General features: G+C 40.5%; 3 protein-coding genes across 5 annotated transcripts in view; all 3 read left to right on the top strand.

The window, feature by feature from the left end:
• The first annotated feature begins 3,962 nt into the window (after positions 1 to 3,962).
• On the top strand, positions 3,963 to 8,769 carry LOC135508354 (cell cycle control protein 50A-like). The gene is made up of 7 exons (XM_064928478.1): positions 3,963 to 4,460; positions 4,634 to 4,753; positions 5,157 to 5,264; positions 5,411 to 5,495; positions 6,371 to 6,514; positions 6,599 to 6,811; positions 7,077 to 8,769. Exons 1-7 carry the CDS (start codon positions 4,212 to 4,214, stop codon positions 7,265 to 7,267), a joined length of 1,110 nt encoding a protein of 369 aa, XP_064784550.1. The 5' UTR covers positions 3,963 to 4,211; the 3' UTR covers positions 7,268 to 8,769.
• A 4,328-nt stretch (positions 8,770 to 13,097) lies between these two features.
• Positions 13,098 to 17,115, top strand: LOC135508356 (cytochrome c oxidase subunit 7A2, mitochondrial-like). The gene is made up of 4 exons (XM_064928480.1): positions 13,098 to 13,239; positions 15,363 to 15,452; positions 16,401 to 16,485; positions 16,873 to 17,115. The coding sequence occupies exons 1-4, from the start codon at positions 13,222 to 13,224 to the stop codon at positions 16,926 to 16,928; spliced, it is 249 nt and encodes an 82-aa protein (XP_064784552.1). The 5' UTR covers positions 13,098 to 13,221; the 3' UTR covers positions 16,929 to 17,115.
• Positions 17,116 to 18,841: 1,726 nt separating this feature from the next.
• Positions 18,842 to 22,556, top strand: part of LOC135508352 (collagen alpha-1(XII) chain-like) — a 91,768-nt gene continuing 88,053 nt past the window's right edge. Inside the window, exons 1-2 of one of the 3 annotated variants that reach the window (XM_064928476.1) lie at positions 18,842 to 19,347; positions 20,173 to 20,278. In XM_064928476.1, the coding sequence (XP_064784548.1) occupies positions 20,209 to 20,278 (70 nt within the window). In that variant the 5' untranslated portion in view covers positions 18,842 to 19,347; positions 20,173 to 20,208. The remainder of the gene's footprint in view (positions 19,348 to 20,172; positions 20,279 to 22,556) is intronic. The other 2 variants (XM_064928475.1, XM_064928477.1) reach the window with 2 other exon arrangements.

Genomic DNA, 22,556 nt, shown 5'->3' with positions numbered 1-22,556 from the left:
GTGTAATATGCAGAAATTGCTCCGCCATTTCCTTGTTGCTAAATTTCGAATAGTTCGCCTAATTTCCGTTGATGCCTCCATCCATCTGGTATCCAACGTTACAGTGCATTAAAAATCACCTACTGTAGAGAATCATTGTACCATCTAGACTGCTTTTAAATATATTTTCAACTGTTTGAAGACGGTGTATTAATCAAATGTAAAAGACGTAAGAAACTAAATTTAAGAACGGGGAGCATAGAAATAGCGCACATAGAACAGATCTACCACTTCTTAGACTTGCTTTCAACTAGTGCGCAACTGTAGCCCGCAATTCAGTGTGTTCCTGCATGTAGGCAGTTCCTTCATGAACACCCACAAGGATCCCATCGGTTCCTACATGAATGCCCCTCCTTGAGCGTTCCTACATGAATGCCCCTCCTTGAGCGTTCCTGCATGAATGCCCCTCCTTGAGCGTTCCTGCATGACAGTTTTCAATGTGGGTCAAAAGGGGAAAATATGTATTATCTGAAATGTTTTGACTGCTAACTTGCGGGAGGGATACCAGTAGAGTGTCCTTCACTCCCACCCGCCAAATACCTGCCCTCATTGCGGTTACCATATCTGTAACTGCGATGAGACTACCCGGATAAAGCACTAAATTAACTTCAGTTAGTGCTAAATACGGCTGCTAGAAACCTGACTAGAACCCAAAATGTTTATCATATTACTCCAGTTCTAGCCTCCCTACACTGGCTTCCTGTTAAGGCAAGGGCTGATTTCAAGGTTTTACTGCTAACCTACAAAGCATTACATGGGCTTGCTCCTACCCATCTTTCCGATTTGGTCCTGCATACTGCATACGTACACATACACTACGGTCACAAGACGCAGGCCTCCTAATTGTCCCTAGAATTTCTAAGCAAACAGCTGGAGGCAGGGCTTTCTCCTAAAGAGCTTCATTTTTATGGAATGGTCTGCCTACCCATGTGAGAGATGCAGACTCGGTCTCAACCTTTAAGTCTTTATTGAAGACTCATCTCTTCAGTAGGTCCTATGATTGAGTGTAGTCTGGCCCAGGAATGTGAAGGTGAACGGAAAGGCTCTGGAGCAACCAACAGCCCTTGCTGTCTCTGCCTGGCCGGTTCCCCTCTCTCCACTGGGATTCTCTACCTCTAACCCTATTACAGGGGCTGAGTCACTGGCTTACTGGTGCTCTTCCATGCCGTCTCTTGGAGGGGTGCGTCACTTGAGTGGGTTGAGTCACTGACGTGGTCTTCCTGTCTGGGTTGGCGCCCCCCCCCCCTTGGGTTGTGCCGTGGGGGAGATCTTTGTGGGCTATACTCTGTTGTCTCTCAGGATGGTAAATTGGTGGTTGAAGATATCCCTCTAGTGGTGTGGGGGCTGTGCTTTGGCAAAGTGGGTGGGGTTATATCCTGCCTGTCTGGCCCTGTCCGGAGGTATCATCAGATGGGGCCACAGTGTCTCCTGACCCCTCCTGTCCTGACCCTTCCTGACCCCTCCAGTATTTATGCTGCAGTAGTTTATGTGTCGGGGGGCTAGAGTCAGTCTGTTATATCTGGATTATTTCTCCTTTCTTATATGGTGTCCTGTGTGAATTTAAGTATGCTCTCTCTAATTCTCTATTTCTCTCTCTCGGGGGGCCTGAGCCCTAGGACCATGCCTCAGGACAACCTGGCATGATGACTCATTGCTGTCCCCAGTCCACCTGGCTGTGCTGCTGCTCCAGTTTCAACTGTTGTGTTTGGGGCTATGGAACCCTGACCTGTTCACCAGACGTGCTACCTGTCCCAGACCTTCTGTTTTCAACTCTCTAGAGACAGCAGGTCTGGTAGAGATACTCTCAATGATCGGCTATGAAAAGCCAACTGACATTTACTCCTGAGGTGCTGACCTGTTGCACCCTCGACCACTACTGTGATTATTATTATTTGACCATGCTGGTCATTTATGAACATTTGAACATCTTGGCCATATTCTGTTATATTAAAAAAATCTCCACCCGGCCCAGCCAGAAGAGGACTGGCCACCCCTCATAGCCTGGTTCCTCTCTAGGTTTCTTCCTAGGTTTTGGCCTTTCTAGGGAGTTTTTCCTAGCCACCCTGCTTCTATAGCTGCAGCTTCTATTGCTTGCTGTTTGGAGTTTTCGGCTGGGTTTCTGTACAGCACTTTGAGATATCAGCTGATCTAAGAATGTCTATATAATAAATTTGACTTTGATTTGATCTGTGGGAAAACAGTGCCAGACATCTGGGGGCGAAGGACACTGTCTACCGTTCGCCCCGTCTCCCGCTAGCACAACACTATGGTGGGTGATAAGTGCCAGCATACCCCATAGTGCCCAATAGGCAGGGAGAAGGACACTACCGGTGTACAGCTAGCTAGCTAGCGTTGTGGCAACCACCCCTTCTTCGGTGGGCTTATCAGTGGCTGGCATCCAATATTATTGTGCATTAACACCACCTTGTGTACTGGAGCCAGTGGCGATTTTAGTATGATGGGGCAAACTAAATCTATTTTTTTATACATGCCAGCAAAGACACTACACAACATTAAACAATACATTCATTGCACTATAATGGGGAGTGAAACATTACCACTGCTACACCTGCCTATCAGTGAAGCCTCATCTGACAGCCAAACAGTTCATTCAGCCTCATTTACTGCCTTTTTAAAAACCATACCTGACGTGCTTAAATAAATATGGTTTCTACTAACTCCTTGTGGATTTATGTAACTCAATAAGAATTGCATTCTTCTTCAAAATGAACAAATGATATACTAATGATATAGACCTGTATAAGCAATATAACAATTGGGAACAATGAGCGGATAAGAGGTAAGCCATCATTTTCATTAAGACAAATGAGCGAGCGAAAATGGATGTATTTGTTCAGCACTTTTGAAACAGGCAGCACAGAAATCAGAACATCGGCCATTCTTACAGTATTCTCCCTGTACAACAAGTCAGAACCATAGGATAAATATAGGGGGCATATAAACAGACAATGAAAGCACTTACAATATTCAATGATGACATTTCTCTGAAACAGGCTATAGGTTACATGTGCACCACCAAGTCAGAACAGTAGGATAAGTTCTGAGGGGGAGAGGAACAAAATTCTTACATACTGACCACACCGCCCACGTCGCGTGCGCAAGCGTTGCAAAATGAATGTACACCTTTTATCTGTGGATTAATTGTCAATGTAGAGGATATTGTACATTTCAGGTAAAATAAAAACCCAATGTTTATATCCCAGGACAAATCAGCTAGCAACAGCAGGCTAGCTAGTTAAATTGACATAAATGTGTAATGATTTTTGACCTGTCCCCAAATTAATATAGTTGGTTCAGAGCTCGTTTTGATATTTCAACCTGTGTCATGTGTGAGTGGACAAAATCAACATGCGCACAAGCGGTGTGTGTGTGTGTGTGTGTGTGTGTGTGTGTGTGTGTGTGTGTGTGTGTGTGTGTGTGTGTGTGTGTGTGTGTGTGTGTGTGTGATATATAAAATTATGAGCTAGAGCCACACCTGCCCTGAATGACAGGTCACCAATGACTGGAGCACCCCTGCCTCCGGCCTGTCCTTTAAAAATGTAACAATAGAAGTATAAAGAGGGATCCTGCAAATGCAGATATGCCCACATGCAAGAACGCCCGGACAGCGGCCCGCAATTGCATCCTTCTTGCTTTCAATGAGAATGACAGATCTATAACACACATTTCTATGTGAATTGGTCTTCGCCAAAAAAGTTACATATTGCAGCTTTAATGATGAATACATCCTATACAACAATAAATATATATTTTTTAATTATAATTAAACATGGTCTGTTCGGATGGGAGTTTCACACCTCTGCCTCACAGCGAAAAAAATATTCTGATTAATTTATATGGTCTCACAAGTGTATTTTTTTTAGAGAATCAAAGGGGCGTGCACTTTACCTGATCACGTGCAACATCCTCGGATTAATAGAAGTTTCCTGATTTATTCTCATAGCTGCCTACTTTCGCTCTCACGGTAACTCGAAATTCCCACCAAAGTAAATCCACAATGTTTGTATTTTTTAAATGATTACATTTAACGCTACGTAACATTATCAAGAAGATAACGGGTTGATTCACTTAGAAACGAAAGTTTACTCGCGACAGCCAGCTGTCACTGTTGTTGACAGTGTGGATTATTTTGTTCAACAACAACTGCAGACATGATGGCGTCTAGGTACAACGCCAAGGAAGAGGACAGACACCAGCCTGGTGCTACGTGCCATGTAGGCGCAGGTACTATGCCAAATAAAATGCCGGACAACACTGCGTTCAAACAGCAAAGACTGCCCGCTTGGCAACCTATTTTGACAGCCGGCACTGTTCTTCCTGCTTTCTTTGTAATTGGTCTCATCTTCATCCCCATCGGCGTTGGGCTTTTCGTGACCTCAAACAACATCAAAGAGTTCGAGGTAACGTTAGCTAACAATCCATAAAGTATAGGTACCATAGCATAGTCAATTCATTTTGATTGTGTATGGGTTAACGCTGTTGGATAGCTAAACATCTTTCAGTTTGTCTGCTTTGAGTGTAATTGTTAGCTAAATTGACGCTAAGTGTTATTGATCATCTCCCTAATTTACAGATTGATTACACTGGTGTTGACATGTCAAGTCCGTGCTACAACTGTTCTCAAAGCTACAGCTGGAACAACACAAAGTCATGTACCTGTTCTGTACCCTTCTCTCTGGATCAACCATTTGAGGTAAACTGAACATAACCTACAACTTTATTTACCCTTTTGGGTCCTCAAATTACTGTATAATCACAATTAAATGTTTAGACAAGTCAATCGGTAATAACTGGACTGGAGGCATACTTGGTGTCCATTAGCTGCTCTATTTAGAAACACTTAACGGTCGGCCTCTATTCAGAATCGATTATTACTATTTTACACCATTTCCCTGAATGTTATTTATTATGCACTCAAATAGATTTTACAGGATGATGTTATTATGTGAAGGAAATCCTTATTTAGACTCTCAGCCTCCTGCACTTTCATCTTGGAGTTGCAGCATTGTTGCAATGTCTTATGAAGGCCTATTCTCTCATCCGATGAATAACTAAACTAATTTATTACTCATTGATCTGAAATTCTTCTCCGACAGAGTAACGTCTTCATGTACTACGGATTGTCCAACTTTTATCAGAATCACAGACGCTATGTGAAGTCCAGAGATGACAGCCAGTTAAACGGAGATAAGACTTCTCTACAGGTATGGTACAGGTACACTTAATTGTGAGGGCGTAAGCTACATCTGTCAAGTATCACATTATACATTGAATAGATGTCAGCCTAATTGTTAGCTTTAAACATCCATTATTTTTATGCTGTACTGAAACTTCTTGGCACTCTTTACAGAGCCCCAGCAAGGAATGTGAGCCGTACCGCAGCAGTGACAAGCCTATTGCTCCATGTGGTGCTATCGCCAATAGCCTCTTCAATGGTAAGACTTGAGGGTGGAATTCACTTAACAAATAGTTGCCATTTTTGGTTCCGCAGTCTCTTAGTAACATTACGGCACACACCAATGCGCAACTACGAACTTATATAAAACTATTTACAGTGCATTCGGAAAGTATTCAGACCTCAGTTTGGCTGGGCAGCCATCTCTAGGAAGAGTCTTGGTGGTTCCAAACTTCTTCCATTTAAGAATGATGGAGGCCACTGTGTTCTTGGGGACCTTCAATGCTGCATACATTTTTTAGGTATCCTTCCCCAGATCTGTGCCTCCACACAATCCTGTCTCGACGCTCTATGGACAATTCCTTCAACCTTATGGCTTGGTTTTTGCTTTGACATGCACTGTAAAATGTGGGACCTTTATATAGACTTGTGTGTTCCTTTCTAAATATTGTCCAATCAATTGAATTTACCACAGGTGGACTCCAATCAAATTATAGAAACATCACAAGGATGATCAATGGAATCAGGATACACCTGAGCTCAGTTTCGAGTCTCATAGCAAAGGGTCTGAATACTTATGTAAATAAGGCATTTCTGTTTTATTTTGAACGCATTAGCCAAAATGTCTAAACCTGTCTTGCTTTGTCATTGTGGAGTATCGTGTGTAGATTGAGGAGGGGGGGATGGGGATGTTTTAATGAATTTTAGAATAAGGCTGTAACGTAACAAAATGTGGAAAAAGGGAAGGGGTCTGAATACTTCACAAATGTACTGTAGATAAACGTCTACCTATTTGGACCAACCCTTGACTAGAGTTTTTGGAGTGGCTTTACTCTAGTTTGCCATGAAGCATCAGTGTTGGTCCACTATTTCAGAGACCGGGCTTGCTATTGACTGCCATGTATTTCTCATCAGACACTCTGGAGCTCTATTACTTTGACCCCAATGGCTCCAGAACCGCAATCCCTCTGGTAAAGAAGGGTATTGCATGGTGGACGGACAAGCATGTCAAATTCAGGAACCCCAGTGGAAACAACAACCTCACTGTAGTTTTCCAAGGTGATTTGCATACCATGCAAAATGACACAACTACCTTGTAATAATCAAATTATCATGACTGACTTGGCCTTTTTCCTCCTTCAGGCACAAGCAAACCTGTGAACTGGAGAAAGCCTGTCTTTGAGCTGGACCCATCAGACTCTGACAACAATGGCTTCATCAATGAGGATTTCATTGTGTGGATGAGGACCGCTGCCCTGCCCACCTTCCGCAAGCTGTACCGCATCATCCAGAAGAAGCCCAACAACATGACCCCCACGTTGCCCCGAGGAGAATACATCCTGGAGGTCACCTACAGTATCCTTTTGAGAAAGACTGCAATACATTACAACCTAGAGATTTGTGGCAGGCATATGTTTGTATTGAGTGAACATTGCACATAGGAGACAGAGCCATATGAGTTTGTGTTCAGTTATAAACCTATGTAGAGTACAATGCTTACTGTAATGAATCTTTGTGAATGGTAAAAGAGAACAAAGTCTACATAAGACACACACAATTATCTATAGAATCCTTGTGTCCAGATGCGCTGCTGTCATTTTCTTTAACCATGTGACCTCAGATTACCCCGTGCGAAGCTTTGATGGTAGGAAGCGCATGATTCTGAGCGCCATCTCCTGGATGGGTGGCAAAAACCCCTTCCTGGGCATTGCTTACATCACTGTGGGCTCTGTCTGCTTCTGCCTGGGCTTAGTCCTCCTCAGCATCCACTACAGATATGGCAAACGTAACAGTGCAGATATTTCCAGCTGAAGGCTTGCTCATATGGAGACCCTACCTCCTCCTCCCTCTGCATGCCTGGGTCTAGCCACCACTAGTTTGCCCTGCTCTGGACTGCTTGCTGATTTAGCCTGGATGCACTGCTCTTTGTTTGTTAATGTTTGTTTTGTGTTGTAATGTTAGCTCACTCATTCCCACCTCCAGTGGAAGGCTGCAGTCAGGTGTTTTTTCAGAAGGGTGATTATATATAATTTCAGCATGTGCTAGATAGTTCTTTACAACAGCTTACACCATTGCGGATTCTCGTGACAAAGGTCTGTTCTACACAATATATGTCTAATATTGTGCCCTCCTGAAAAAGGCCTGTGTGTTACACCCTGTAAATTAATGGGATGAGACACAAACATGCTCTGGGAGCTTAGGATACTGTGTCTTTGTACAAGATGACTGCTGAAAATGTTCTCTGGTTCTGAAGTACATAGTGTTTGTATTATCTTTTTATCTTATCTCAAAAGACAATATGTATATTATTTGAGCAATGTAGGTTGTATGGTTTGATGGCACTATATTTTAATGAAAGTTCCACATGTAATATTTCCTGTTTGAATGTACTAATGTTTTTAATTTACATACCTCTGAGGCAATTTCAAACAGATTTGAATTGGGGGGGAAAAGTTCATAGACCTGTTGATTGTTTAAGGATATAAGCAGTTATTGATTTGATCGAATAAATGTTCACTTATCAATTTTATTACCGCTCAACAAAAGAGATCTTATTGAGATTGACAAACCAATGTTTAATCACATTTTTATTTTGATCTATTACTGTATTGGCCAAACTGTGGTTTTCTCTAGTATGGTATGTGTGAAATCCTATTTTGTCCTCTTAGGATACAGCCATAGCCAACTTGATCTGAAGGTTTTATGGACCAATGCTGTTGATGTTGTCTCTACAATGGAACTTTTTGACTTGACTATCAAAATGCATTTTAAAACATTTAACAAGCTTCATTTCAATGTTGACCAAATGCTATGCATTTTAAGTGTTACATTTGTCATGCAGTACTTGAATTTTTATTTAGGTTTTCTTTGTTTTTTAAAAAGCTAATTCTGCCCTTTTATTCTTTAATATATTGCATTGGATAATCTGCTGATATTTCAAAATTGAATCAAATGTGAAAAATTGTATTTGCAAGTTATTGATTGGTTTTTATTTCCCTCATCAATGGAAATGAAATGTGACGTGCACTCCTGGGTGTTGCCCAATGATGGAAATAAACCCTAGAATTTGCTTGCTATGTTTTGGCCAATGAGGGGCAGCCAACGATCAGCCATGTAAGTCCCACATACACGTAGGAATGAATGGAATTATAGAGTATATAATTTCAAGGACAAAAGTACATATTGTATTAGGGACAGTAAAATAAGAACTTTCAAAATAAATGTATTTTTAGCTTACAGAACATGATTAAAGTATGCATTAAGCTGTCTGTAATAGAATAAATGTGACAAAAACAAATGTAGACATTAGTAAATGTATTTCAATAGCGTCCAAATTATTTTACAATGTGGGGGAGTGCCAAGATGGAGGTGTGGGGGCTTTAAAACAGCGCTCTCTGTCAGTCATCTAGTGTATATATAAAACTGGCATTGCCCCATACCAAGTTATTTCACACACACACACACACAGGTATTCTATCACAATTTCCACATTTCAGAAGTTACTGACTCAGTTGCCAACTGAATGTCAGGCCAGGCTTCTCTAAATTTGAGCAGAGAACACACCAATTGCCAATGTCACTTTCCACAATATGGGGAAACTGACTTTTTCCAGATTGGCAGCAACCACCTTCATAGACTACGGTGAGCGTTTCATCCCATGTAGGAGCTGCACCTACTTTTCACAATTCCGGGATAATATTGTCCGACCAATTTTCCAAGGTGGAAACTGTCAGTTTATTGAGGAATATACAGTACCAGTCAAGATTTGGACGCACCTACTCTTTCAAGGGGTTTTCTTTATGTTTTCTATTTTCTACATTGTAGAAAAATAGTGAAGACATCAAAACTATGAAATCACACATATGGAGCATGTCGTAACCAAAAAAGTGTTAAACAAATGTAAATCTATTTTTTATTCTTCAAAGTAGCCAACCTTTGCCTTGATGACAGCTTTGCACACTCTTGGCATTCTCTCAACCAGCTTCACCTGGAATACTTTTCCAACCTTCTTGAAGGAGTTACCACATATGCTGAGCATTTGTTGGCTGCTTTTCCTTCACTCTGCGGGCCAACTCATCCCAGACCATCTCAATTTGGTTGAGGTTGGGTGATTGTGGAGGCCAGATCATCTGATGCAGCAGTCCATAACTCTCCTTCTTGGTCAAATAGCCTTTACACAGCCTGGAGGTATGTTGGGACATTGTCCTGTTGAAAAACAAATTATAATCAAATTATCGCAACCAGAACTGTCATGTTCAAAACATATTGATACAACAGTAGCTAAGATTAGGAGAGGTCCAGCCATAATAAAGTGCTACTCTTCCTTCTTAACAACCCTATCAACAAGGCAGGTCCTACAGGCCCTAGTTCTGCTGCACCTAGACTACTGTTCAGTAGTGTGGTCAGGTGCCACAAAGAGGGACTTAGGAAAATTGCAGTTGGCTCAGAATAGGGCAGCACAGCTGGCCCTTAAAGTACACAGAGAGCTAACATTAATGACATGCATGTCAATCTCTCATGGCTCAAAGTGGAAGAGAAATTGACGACATCACTACTTGTTATTGTAAGAAGTGTTGACAAGCTGAATGTACCAAGCTGTCTGTTTAAACTATGGACACCCCAAGGCCAGAACAGACTATGGGCGCACAGTACTACATAGAGCCATGACTACATGGAACTCTATTCCACATCAGGTAACTGATGCAAGCAATAGTATCATTTTTTTTAAAGGTAAAAGTACACCGTATGGAACAGCAGGGACTGTGAAGACACACACAAAGCTACATACACACGCATACGTATACATTGTAATATGTATACGGTGGTACTATACATTTTGTCTTGTACATTTTGTATTGTAGATATGTAGTGGTGTAATAATGTTATATGATGTACTGTTTTATCTTTTGCTTTATATTTAATGTTAGTGCTTTAATGTGTTTGGGATCCCAGGAAAAGTAGCTGCTGACTTGGCACCAACTAATAGGGATCCCTAATAAATAAAAATGCAAAATTATACAAAATATCTGATCGTTACACTTGCACCAGTCGACAAGGGTCCAGCCTTCACACAAAGCAACCAATGAGCAGCGTGTGAACATATTGCGGCAATTTCCGATCGTCTCTAGTTACTACAGCCACAAAGTCGTAGTTATGGCTAAACCTCACCTCTTTCTACAATTTATCTTCTTAAAATATGATTTGAAACCTAACCCTAATCACGCTACTAACCGTATGCCTTACCCTAACTTTGAATTAAGATTTTGTTTTGTATTTTGTTTTCATACATTTGTACGTTTTGGGCTTTGTGGCTGTGGTAGCCTTAGCGTGATTCTAGGGGTTATGGCAACGCGAGACTATGGCTGTGTTAACAAGTGACAAAGAATATGGATTTTCTGACAAGATATGTCTCGCCGACATAACAATGCGAGTCGTTGTCCACAAAGCGGCACAGCTGGAAGTCCAGCTCCCGCCTATCCTTTCTTTGAATTCGTGGATACAATTTAAGGGTTTTATTGGCATGGGTAACATATGTCTACATTGCCAAAGAAAGTGAAATAGACAATAAACAAGAGTGAAATATACAATAAACAATGTACAGTAAACATTACACTCACAAACGTTCCAAAGGAATGGAGACATTTCATATGTCGTATTATAGCTTTATACAGTGTTGTAACAATGTGCAAATAGTTAAAGTACAAAGGGGAAAATAAATACATAGAAATATAGGTTGTATTTACAATGGTGTTTGTTCTTCACTGGTTGCCCTTTTCTTATGGCAACAGGTCACAAATCTTGCTGCTGTGATTGCACATTGTGGTATTTCACCCAAGAGATATGGGAGTTTATCAAAATTGGATTTGTTTTCAAATTCTTTGTGGGTCAAATCAAATCAAATGCTATTGGTCACATACACGTGCTTAAAAGATGTTATTGCGGGTGTAGCAAAATACTTGTGCTTCTAGCTCCGACAGTAAAGTAATATCTACCAAGTAATATTCGACAAATACACAACATATACCCAATACACATACATCTAAGTAAAATAATGGAATTAAGCATATTTAAATATATGGACGAGCAATGTCAGAGAGACATAGAATAAAATACAGTAGAATAGTATAGGATACAGTATATACATATGAGATGGGTAATGCAAGATATGTAGACATAATTAAAGTGACTAGTGTTCCATTTATTAAAATGGGCAGGGTCTGTGTAATCTGAGGGAAATGTGTGTCTTTAAATGGTCATTCATTTGGCAGGAGGTCAGGAAGTGCAGCTCAGTTTCCACCTCATTTTGTGGGTGGTGTGCACACATTATTGTAATCGTTTTATTAATTTCGATGAGGGTTGGTGACGTCAACCGCATGTATTCAATGGAGAGAGATGCTATGCTACTAGCCTTTGTGGAATAATTCAGACAAACTGTAAGGAGTAAGTCATTGTTCTACCCCAGCTGGCATGAGAGGAATATTGACTTTGTTTTGGATGTTTTTTGACCACAAGGGTAATATTCTCACATATGAACAATTTATAACATTGAAAGAGTTTCCAATACCTTTCAGAGAGTTTATTTCTGTGATCAAAGCCGTTCCCAGTGGTCTAACTACACAAATGAAAACTCATCTTAGCTTAGGTAATAATCACAAAGTTTATCCAGAACTCAGATTGGAAGGCGTGGGCTTACTTATCTTGTTGTAATAAATATATAAGACAAATTCTTCATTCACAAAACCAACTTACACCGAGAGGAAAGTTTTTCTGGAACATGCTTATTCCTGACATTGTCTGGAAAAATGCATCCAAAATGTATCCATGTAATTCTATGATATCCAAATTTGTGGCAATTGATGATATCTGCATCTTCTGTGAAAAAGAAGGTGAGAATCTGTCTCACTTGTTATTTGAATGTAAATTTGTGTCAGAATTTTGGGAAAACCTTGCAAAATACGTATATACCATTATGAACACTAGCTATGTTTTTGACATGAAATATATAATATGTTACCATTGCAATGATAACAAGACCACTGAAATTATTGTGAATTATTTTATTCTTGTTGCCAAATACTTCATACACAAACAGAAGTTCCAAAATTCTATACCAAAATTACATTTTTTTTAATTGAATTTAACTATTTTATTAAAACATTAACCCTTGTGAACAATAACAATAACATTTTTCTAAATCATTACAATATGATTTTTTCAGAGCGATTACAATTGCACTAGAATTGTTTATTTAAAAAAATATATTTTGTTGTTTGTTTCAGTATTTTCTCGTTAATACCTGAGTTCTGTTTTGTATGATGTAAGAATGTAAATTGTTGACCTGTATTTATGAATATGCATCGCCATCACGAGACAACTCCCATATAAGGTGTTTTTTCTCAGTTTTGTCCGGATGTCACGTGTCCTACTTATATCAGTACACTCCTAACATGTTAAGCATTTCGGAACTTCCATTTTATCAAATTAACCTCACTTAGCAAATAAGCCATTATTTTGGGGGGGACCAAATTCAACTCTCATTGATTTCCATACAAAAACTCCTTGCTTGGTGGGCGAAACAACGAAAAAAACGCCACCTGCTGGAGGGAGACAGAGTTTCTGCCGAGTTGGGCCACTATATCACCGTCTTCCTCTCCAGTGACTGACAACTGCAATTTATTCGCCATAAAGAATCTTGGGATATCACCGGAAGCACAGTAGCTAGGTTTTCAAAGTGTCCTTGTGCACTCACCTAGAGGTTTACCAAAATGTACAGACAACTTATGGTAAGCGGTCAATTATATATTCGACCAATTGTTATGTATTTGTGTACGCTATTCGATGTTTTATTTTTGGCTACTGCGGTTATCTGACATGCCTCCTCAAGTGAACGCTAAGCTACCGAGCTATGTTGCTAAGCTAGCGTGTAACGTTAACCGTTGACTAACTAGCCTTTTTTATCAGGGTAGTTGGCATACTAGCTAGCTATCACCTGATATTTTACACTTGCTTGACAATCAAGTTAGCCTTCTGATCTAAGCACACCTGTTTTTATACAGCATATTGTTAACCTAGCTAGAATGACACATGCTAGCTACTTGGTAAGCTAACCAAATGAGTAGTAAATTACCTAGCTAACTACATAGTAGTTATTCAATCAGCTAAACCGAGCTTGCCACGTATTCTCTTCCACAGTCTTGAATTGTCATCCACAGGTGTAAAGGTCGCAGCTAGGAAAATTCTGACGAGCTCTATCTAACTATCCAAGTGTTTTAAAAGGTGGCGTTTGCACGTACACTTGTCATGTTAATGGCTATTTTTTGGAACAGGGTTTACGTCATCTGACACTTAAAGATGCGCTACGCAGAAATCGTTCCAGTTTTTCCAGGTTGCTAAATTTCTAGTAGTCCGCCTAATTTCAGGTTGTGACAAAACAAGCAGTCATTGTGTTAAGAATATTTCAGCCACACCCATTGCTGACAGGTTTATACAATCGAGCACACAGCCAGGCAGTCTACATAGACAAACATTGACAGTAGTAGAATGGCCTTACTAAAGAGCTCAGTGACTTTCAACGTGGTGCTGACATAGGATGTCATCTTTCCAAAAAGTCAGTTTGTCAAATTTCTGCCCTGCTAGAGCTGCCCCGGTCAACTGTAAGTGCTGTTATTGTGAAGTGGAAACGTCTTGGAGCACCAACGATTGAGCTGTAAAGTGGTAGGCTACCCAAGCTCACAAAACAGGACAGAATAGTGCTGATGTGCGTAGTTCCTAAAATTTGTCTGGCCTCAGTTGCAACGTTCACTACAGAGTTCCAAACTGCCTCTGGAAGCAACGTCAGCACAATAACTGTTTGTCAGGAGCTTCATAAAATGGGTTTCCATGGCCGAGCAGCCGCACACAATGCCAAGCGTCGGCTGGAGTGGTGTGTAGCTCGCCGCCTTTGGACTCTGGAGCAGTGGCAACACATTCTCTGGAGTGATGAATCACGCCCCACCATCTGGCAGTCCGACGGACAAATCTGTGTTTGGTGGATGCCAGGTGAACGCTACCTGCCCGACTGCATAGTGCCAACTGTAAAGTTTGGTGGAGGAGGAATAATGGTTTGGCTTGGTCTCTTAGTTCTAGTGAAGGGAAATCTTAACGCTGCAGATGCTAGTGACATTCTAGACGATTCTGTGCTTCCTGCTTTGTGGCAACAGTTTGGGGGGGGGGCCTTTCCCGTTTCAGTATGATAATTACCCCTGTGCACAAAGCGAGGTCCATACAGAAATGGTTTGTCGAGATCCGTGTCGAAGAATTTGACTGGCTTGTATAACCGATGTGAAATGGCTAGCTAGTTAGCGGTGGTGCGCGCTAATAGCGTTTCAAGTGGTGACGTCACTTGCTCTGAGACCTTGAAGTAGTTGTTCCCCTTGCCCTGCAAGAGCAATGGGTAACGATGCTTTGAGGGTGGCTGTTGTCGATGTGTGTAACAGAGGGTCCCTGGTTCGAGCCCAGGTAAGGACGGAAACTATACCGTTACACTTGCACAGAGCCCTGACCTCAACTCCATCGAACACCTTTGGGATTAATTGGAACGCCGACTGCTAGCCAGGCCTAATCACCCAACATCAGTGCCCGACCTCACTAATGCTCTTAGCGAGTCCCCGCAGCAATGTTCCAACATCTTGTGGAAAGCCTTCCCAGAAGAGTGGAGGCTGTTATAGCAGCAAAGTGGGGACCAACTCTATATTAATGCCCATGATTTTGGAATTAGATGTTCAACGAGCAGGTGTCCACATTCTTTTGGTCATGTATTGTAGCTAAAGCAAGGTTATTAGTTAGTGCACATGTAAATACTGCAGTAATCATTTCCAGTTAATTTCTTTATTTTTATGCATCTCTTCCTGATCACCTATATGTTTAGAGACTTCAGCAGCTGTCCAGCCGGACTATCTCCAGTAGTGCCCGCAGACAAGTGGACAACATGGTCAAGGAGAAGCAGAAGCTGTTCCAGGTAAGCTCTGGGGCCAAGACAGGCAGATGGCGATGGAGTGGAAATGTGGAATGGTACACCTGTCTACCGAAGACCAAATACCGTTTTGAAAAGTTGACAATTCTGTTCTGGTTTTGTTTACCTAATTTTGACAGTCAATATTTGTGTTCAATCTTGTTTGACTAGTAATGGTACAGTAATGCTTAGGTTAAAGTTTGCGCTTTATTCTCAGGTTCTGGAAACAGAATCTTATTTTCCCACCATTGTAGCCTGAAAGATAAGTATTTATGATGTTTGCTCATAGGTTCACTCTTAGTTTGGGCTGGGCTGACTAATTTTGCATGCAGCGTGATATGCAAACAGCTGATACAAAATTAGACTTTTGATATCAGTGCTTTGCTGAATCTTGCATAACACCCAGAGGATGTCCATTGCCCTGCTTTAAAATTGTGCATCGCCCCATGGACGTCCCAGTCGTGGCCGGCTGCGACAGAGCCTGGGCTCGAACCCAGAATCTCTGGTGGCACAGTGCCTTAGACCACTGCGCCACCCGGGAGGCTGCTTTTCTGCAATTTGTTGTTGGTTTTCATCTTAGCCTAAGAATTTCCTGATCCTTTTAAGGTCATAATGTTCATGGTAAGTGTTTCCGTTTGTATTAGGTTAGGCTGTAATAGGTCCCAAGTAGAACTTTGCTTTCCAATGAGTATAAATCTTTTAAAAACGTTGTTTTAATTGCAGTTATAAACATCTCACAAAATAATTGAGGCTATTGTAGTGCAGTGTGTGTTGATTAATGAAATATTCAACATATTCAGGTGGGGCAAAAGTGCATAGACTGTTTTAAAATACAGCCACCACCCAGACCGAACCATTTAGTTTTGTGGTTCATATATGTTGCTATGAAGGGCTTCTTTGCATACTTCTGAATATCATTTATAGGCTAATTTCCTCTTCTTCCTGTTTACACAGGCAGATAACGGGATACCGGTCCATCTGAAGGGAGGAGCCAAGGATGCTATTCTGTACAGGGCAACGATGGCCCTTACAGTCTTTGGTAAGTATGCATTACTTGTTGTACAGCCCTGATATGACCCTCCTTGAATGTAACATTGATTGTAAGTGCTAATCGAATTGTTACGGCATATGATCAAATAATATAGATCAGGTCTAACTACAAACAGTGGAGTCAAATACCAGTTTCTCACATTTCCTGCTATTTTTTTTATTTATTTAACTAGGCAAGTCAGTTAAGAACAAGTTCTTATTTTCAATGATGGACTAGGAACAGTGGGTTAACTGCCTTGTTCAGGGGCAGAACGACAGATATTTACCTTTTCAGCTCGGGGATTCGATCTTGCAACCTTCCGGGTCTAGTCCAACCACTAGGCTACCTACCTCCCCTATGCCTGTTATATAAAACATCTTTCTCCTCTCTTCACAGGAAGTGGATTTGTCGTGTATGAACTCCTCAATGCAGCAATGCCCAAGAAGGCATGAGTGCCCTTATCCATTTCCATCCCTAAATGAATCTTCTCTGTGGTACAGATGTATGCTCTGGGAGATTTTTTTTTTTTTTTTTTTGTCCTGTCAATAATGGCAATTTGTTTCATGCATGGGATCAATATTTATTGATTGTTCAATGAATGTACCATAGAGAATAAAACAACCACAATACAAAGTCTTATCCATGTGAATGTTATCATTTCAAAATCTCAATACATCTGATATAAAGAGTTATTTATTTTTAGATACAGAATATGTATACTTTGTCTATAGCAATTCTGTTTTTAGCTATGATTGTGTACATGAACCAATAGATAAACCATTATATGGGACAAAAGCCCCTGGGCCTATAGGATAATGGTTACTTCTGTGCATGTGGTTGATTTTCAATGCTCTGCCCAAAATGTATTTCCTGCTTTTAAACACTAGAGGCCCTCACTGATCATGAAATGATGGATATTTTACCATGTTTACAATCATCCCAAGAGGTGACACTGCCTCAATGAAACCCAAGCTGTTCAAGGCTGTTGATATGGGCTACCCAGTGGTGTAGTAGTGGTTACACTCAAATTTAGCTAAAGAAAATATCAAAACAGTGAAGGAAAGGCACCCCATGTGGAAAAATTGTGAGAAACTGTGACATACACTCTGAATGACCTAAAATTATGAATCCCATATGGGTCTTTCAGTCAGGCCAACCCAAACTGTACTCTGCAGTAGGCTAATAGTATGTCTACAACAGATGACTGAGTCAAACATTCCACATCATGCTTATTTTATTTTTTTACAGAAAAACAAAATTGTATGTTTTAAGTCCATAACAATGCTTAAACCACACCAGGAGACCAATTTTGAGGTTGGACAAATCGAATAAATTTGGATTTATTACAGTAGTTACCCTTTAATTCAATTGTTTGATTGGAGGTGTTTCTGTAGCGCATGAGAAGGAGTTTGCTAAAGTAATGGCCACTGGATTGATGTAAATAATCATATGATTCTGAGTGGGCAGGGGCTACTTTATACCTACATAACAGAGAAGGTTTTTGGGAAAGCCTTTCCATCTACCAGAAGACAGTGAGACCTATTGTTAACATCGCTATAATTTTCCCGTTCCGTAATTGTTTTAAACCTGGACGTTTTACTTCATATTATAAAGCATGTCTTACCTTGCTTCAAAGTAGCCTACAACCAAAACCCCACCATAGAAACGTGGAGGCAATTATTTGTATAGACTTACTCGTATACGTTCCCCTGTTCTATTGGTTTATGTCAACGGTTTTTCATTGTATAGCAGCTAAATGCATTATCCTAATCATATGATCAAACTATGATAGTTGTTGCATCTTTAAGTCCCTCCTCCTTCTAACGGATATTTCCATATCTGTCCGCTTACATGTGCGGTGCGCATTTTTTATTGTGTTTTCCCGCTAATTGCATTTTGGAATATCCATGCATAGGCCAACTGCAGTGTGAACATTGCTGCCTCTAAAATGGGAATAAATAATAGTTTATCAATATTTTCAGCTAGACATTCCTATCCTTTCCATCAGTCCTATTAATGTATACGGCGTATACGTCCACTACACCACGTTCATACGTGTCAATGGGGTTAAGAAGTGAATAAGAAGAAGAAAATAAGTGGGTATACCCTCCGATACACCACTGGGACTATCTGTCCCGTACAATTACTTAATCAAGTGAAATTGTACTAAATAAGTTATATAGTTTATTGTTTGCAGTTGTCATTAAATGTAGGACCGTGTCATTGTGTTTTAAAATCGGTGGAATTGTATGTGTACAAGTTACCCGCATGTAGTCTAGGTTGCCCTGGCGACTGCTTATATTCTCAGAGAGATCCACAAGAAAATCCACGAACGAGTCGTTTGGATAGTAAATTCAGCTGGTTTTTATTGATTGAACAAATACTTTCACTGAAATAGTAAGTAGACCATTTTTAAAACCTAATATAGCCTACATTTGAATTTCCTCAGGGTTGACTGGCTATATAGACTGTGACTCACATTATCCCTGTTAACCCGTTATAGGCACTTAAGACAAAAGATCGTGATGTGCCAAAGGAATGCAGAAAAGAATGCACTTCCCTGAAGTGTATTCCCACTGGTGGATGTTTCACATATCAAACCATGGCAAGGTTTACCGGTGGACTTTCGTAAGAGTTTACGGCGGTAAAATGAGAGTTGGGAACAGCCCCCTATTAAGTAGCAGATTGTGGAAAGATTCTACCCACTTGGACAGAGACTTCCTTCTTGTACATCTGCTGTTGGAGCTTCCAGTAGCCAGCTAGAGGAGAGAAGGGTATACCCAGAGCTCCTAAAAGTTATCTATTCGTAAAAGTTATCTTCAACGAGACTGCATTTACATTTTTTGATTTTATTCTGTCAGAATTGACCAGGTGAGCTACAAATATTTTATTTTATCCTGCTGTTGATTAGAAATAATTCAATATTTATACAAAATAAATGCCTTTCAATGAATAAAACATTGTGCTAATCTGTATGTGCTATTTATGCACATTTTCAAAGACCTGGATACAGGAACGCAAAGATTAATTTATTTCTGGGAATAACTGCAAGATTAGTGCTTTTTTTCGCGGTCGGTTAATTCTTTAGGTTATAGTTTGTCCATAAAGAAACACGTCTATGTCGGATTATTTCTGGACCCAGTGTGTAATCAAGAATTATACTGTATGAGAGTATGCGCATCGAAGGAGAATAGTTTAGCCAAAGTAATCAATATATTAGTTGATAATTGGTAAACCTTTACTTTAAACCAATGATACATTTGCTATTGGGCATATTGTTTTGGCAAAAGTGTTTTATTCTACATAATATATATACTTTTATCATCTATGAGCCTAACCTATACAACATGTTGAATTATAATTACATTATTTATTAACAGTGAGTGAACGAAATCCATTTTTAGACTACTTATGCTTAATAACGAATATAGTTCAGGAAAAAAAAGTTATTATATTTTTTGAGATAACGTACATAAGGTGACAGAAGTTAGGTCGTTGAATAGGCCTACTTTTTTCTCTCTTTTCATTGAACCAAATTTTGCCAGACAGTGGTTTATGTCAATTCCTCCACTGGCAGATGCCCATTCAGTCAGGCAAATGTAATCTATTCCCTTTCAAGGGCTCATGACTTTCTGGCCACTCATCCCAACGCTACACCAAATGGGTTTGAAAATTTGATTGCAACTCTCTTCTCAGATTGATTCATGTGCTGCTGACCCATACAGTATAAATATGAAGATAAGGCTGTCGCTGGCCGTGGCTGCTTTTGTTGCTGTGTTATTCTCCACAGTTGAAGCTCAAGGTAAATGTCCCTTCCCCCTAACCCTCCTGTCAACCCTTTTCATATACCCTCCAACTCTCTCTCTCTCTCTCTCTCTCTCTCTCTCTCTCTCTAGTTGTTTGATTACAGTGTTTAGGATGTAGGGTTTTTATTGTGTGTGGACCTACTATCACATGGAAACAACCCTAATGCATTGTACAGTATGATTAATAAAATGATACCCAGTTATGTGTGTATTGTGCTTGATTTGACTTGTCCTGAACCTCGTCTCTTGTTCTGTAATGTATTATGAGTTATTTCAGAATAGTTACAATTGCATTTACTCAATCCTGTATATAACATATTCTAAATTAGTTTTTTTAATTATGATAGGACATATACAAACTCTGTCATGAAACCAAAATCAGGAAATGTCTCCAGCTATGCCAATGAGAAATTAGGGACTCTGGTATTATGTCGTCAACAGTCATCTGTAATACCCAGTATGTGACATTACTGTCTCAACAGTTGGATCTGACTTTTATGTTGATGTCAGAGTCCTCACAGGGCTCTGAAACCATCATGTGTAACCATAGTCGTATTGATGTTATGGTTTGGTAAAATAATCCAAGACTCAATAGTCATTCCTTCATTGAAAATTAGATAGGATTTTTTTTTTCAATTATGTGTTCTGAAACAAAAGTACACTAAAAAGAAGTATAACTAAAATCATTTAATGGTTTAGTTATTCCCCTCTGTAATTATGTCAACTAAAATGAAGTTTACATTAGCTGTTCTAGATTTGAGTGTTTTTCATATTTCGATCGCCAATCAAAATAAGTGGTCATGACATGATCATTTGTAGAAATGTGAGATCATAGTTTCAATATCCCTGATGTTCAAAACGTGAGAATTCAATTCTTATGTTTTTTTGAAGTGTAAAAACATTTTCAGACCAAAGACAAAAACCCAAAATGGAAAGCTCTGATTATTTCCTCTGAAAGCTTTTTTGGGGAGTCCAATGTCTACTCCCATATATCTTCACTAACGGAATGGAAATATGTAATATGAGAATCGCAAATTAATCCTCAGACAGGACAAAGACAAAGAGAATGTGGCATTCTCGAAAACGTTGAGTTGCGATCCATATGGAAAGTTAATTTGTAGTAATTTTTGTCAGTACATGTTGCGAAATTACTTTGGCATCCCTTCTGCCTCTTTTGGAGAGTCATAGCTCTTTCCTCTGAATGACTGACTGGCTGTAGACTAAGGTTACTGACAGTAGCCAGAGTCTGGCTTATGGGAAAGGCAGAGGTGTCCTCTGGTCAACCAGGGTGCTGTGATGTGCATCCACACCTGTTGAGGGAACTCGACCGAAAAGATATCCACCAATGTTTATTGTGATTATTTTATATATTCAATGCTTTTTTTCAATGTCTTGTTTTAGAAAAGTATGTTAAAATGCAAGATGAGAAGATTGAACAGAAAATGTGCGCAGTAACAACTCTGTAACAACTGTGTTTCCAACTATTTATGAATTTTCTACAACAATGCTCAAACAGCTTGAGCAAAGTGACACAGCTCTTTACTCTTGTGAGTGAAAACAACCTCCCTACCCACTTTCCTTACCCAACGTCCCCCTCCATCTCCCCACGAACACCCCTCCCTACCCACTTTCCTTACCCAACTTCCCCCTCCATCTCCCCACCTCCCCTTTACTCAACACCCCTCCCTACCCACTTTCCTTACCCAACTTCCCCCTCCATCTCACCACCTCCCCTTTACTCAACACCCCTCCCTACCCACTTTCCTTACCCAACTTCCCCCTCCATCTCACCACCTCCCCTTTACTCAACACCCCTCCCTACCCACTTTCCTTACCCAACTTCCCCCTCCATCTCCCCACCTCCCCTTTACTCAACACCACTCCCTACCCACTTTCCTTACCCAACTTCCCCCTCCATCTCTCTACCTCCCCTTTACTCAACACCCCTCCCTACCCACTTTCCTTACCCAACTTCCCCCTCCATCTCACCACCTCCCCTTTACTCAACACCCCTCCCTACCCACTTTCCTTACCCAACTTCCCCCTCCACCTCCCCACCTCCCCTTTACTCAACACCCCTCCCTACCCACTTTCCTTACCCAACTTCCCCCTCCATCTCCCCACCTCCCCTTTACTCAACACCCCTCCCTACCCACTTTCCTTACCCAACTTCCCCCTCCATCTCCCCACCTCCCCTTTACTCAACACCCCTCCCTACCCACTTTCCTTCCCCAACTTCCCCCTCCATCTCCCCACCTCCCCTTTACTCAACAC

This window comes from Oncorhynchus masou, chromosome 21 (genome assembly GCF_036934945.1).
Source record: "Oncorhynchus masou masou isolate Uvic2021 chromosome 21, UVic_Omas_1.1, whole genome shotgun sequence".
In the NCBI taxonomy this organism is placed as follows: domain Eukaryota; kingdom Metazoa; phylum Chordata; class Actinopteri; order Salmoniformes; family Salmonidae; genus Oncorhynchus; species Oncorhynchus masou.
Note: the sequence above shows the minus strand (reverse complement) of the source record. Positions and strands in the feature narration are given on the sequence as shown.

What these genes read in the sequence shown, in the direction of transcription:
- LOC135508354 (XM_064928478.1), top strand. Translation starts at nt 4,212, where the DNA reads ATGATGGCGTCTAGGTACAACGCCAAGGAAGAGGACAGACACCAGCCT. An exon ending in CTCTGGATCAACCATTTGAG is followed by an intron (nt 4,754 to 5,156) that starts GTAAACTGAACA and finishes CTTCTCCGACAG; the next exon opens with AGTAACGTCTTCATGTACTA. An exon ending in GAGATAAGACTTCTCTACAG is followed by an intron (nt 5,265 to 5,410) that starts GTATGGTACAGG and finishes CACTCTTTACAG; the next exon opens with AGCCCCAGCAAGGAATGTGA.
- LOC135508356 (XM_064928480.1), top strand. An exon ending in AGAAGCAGAAGCTGTTCCAG is followed by an intron (nt 15,453 to 16,400) that starts GTAAGCTCTGGG and finishes CTGTTTACACAG; the next exon opens with GCAGATAACGGGATACCGGT. An exon ending in GATGGCCCTTACAGTCTTTG is followed by an intron (nt 16,486 to 16,872) that starts GTAAGTATGCAT and finishes CTCTCTTCACAG; the next exon opens with GAAGTGGATTTGTCGTGTAT.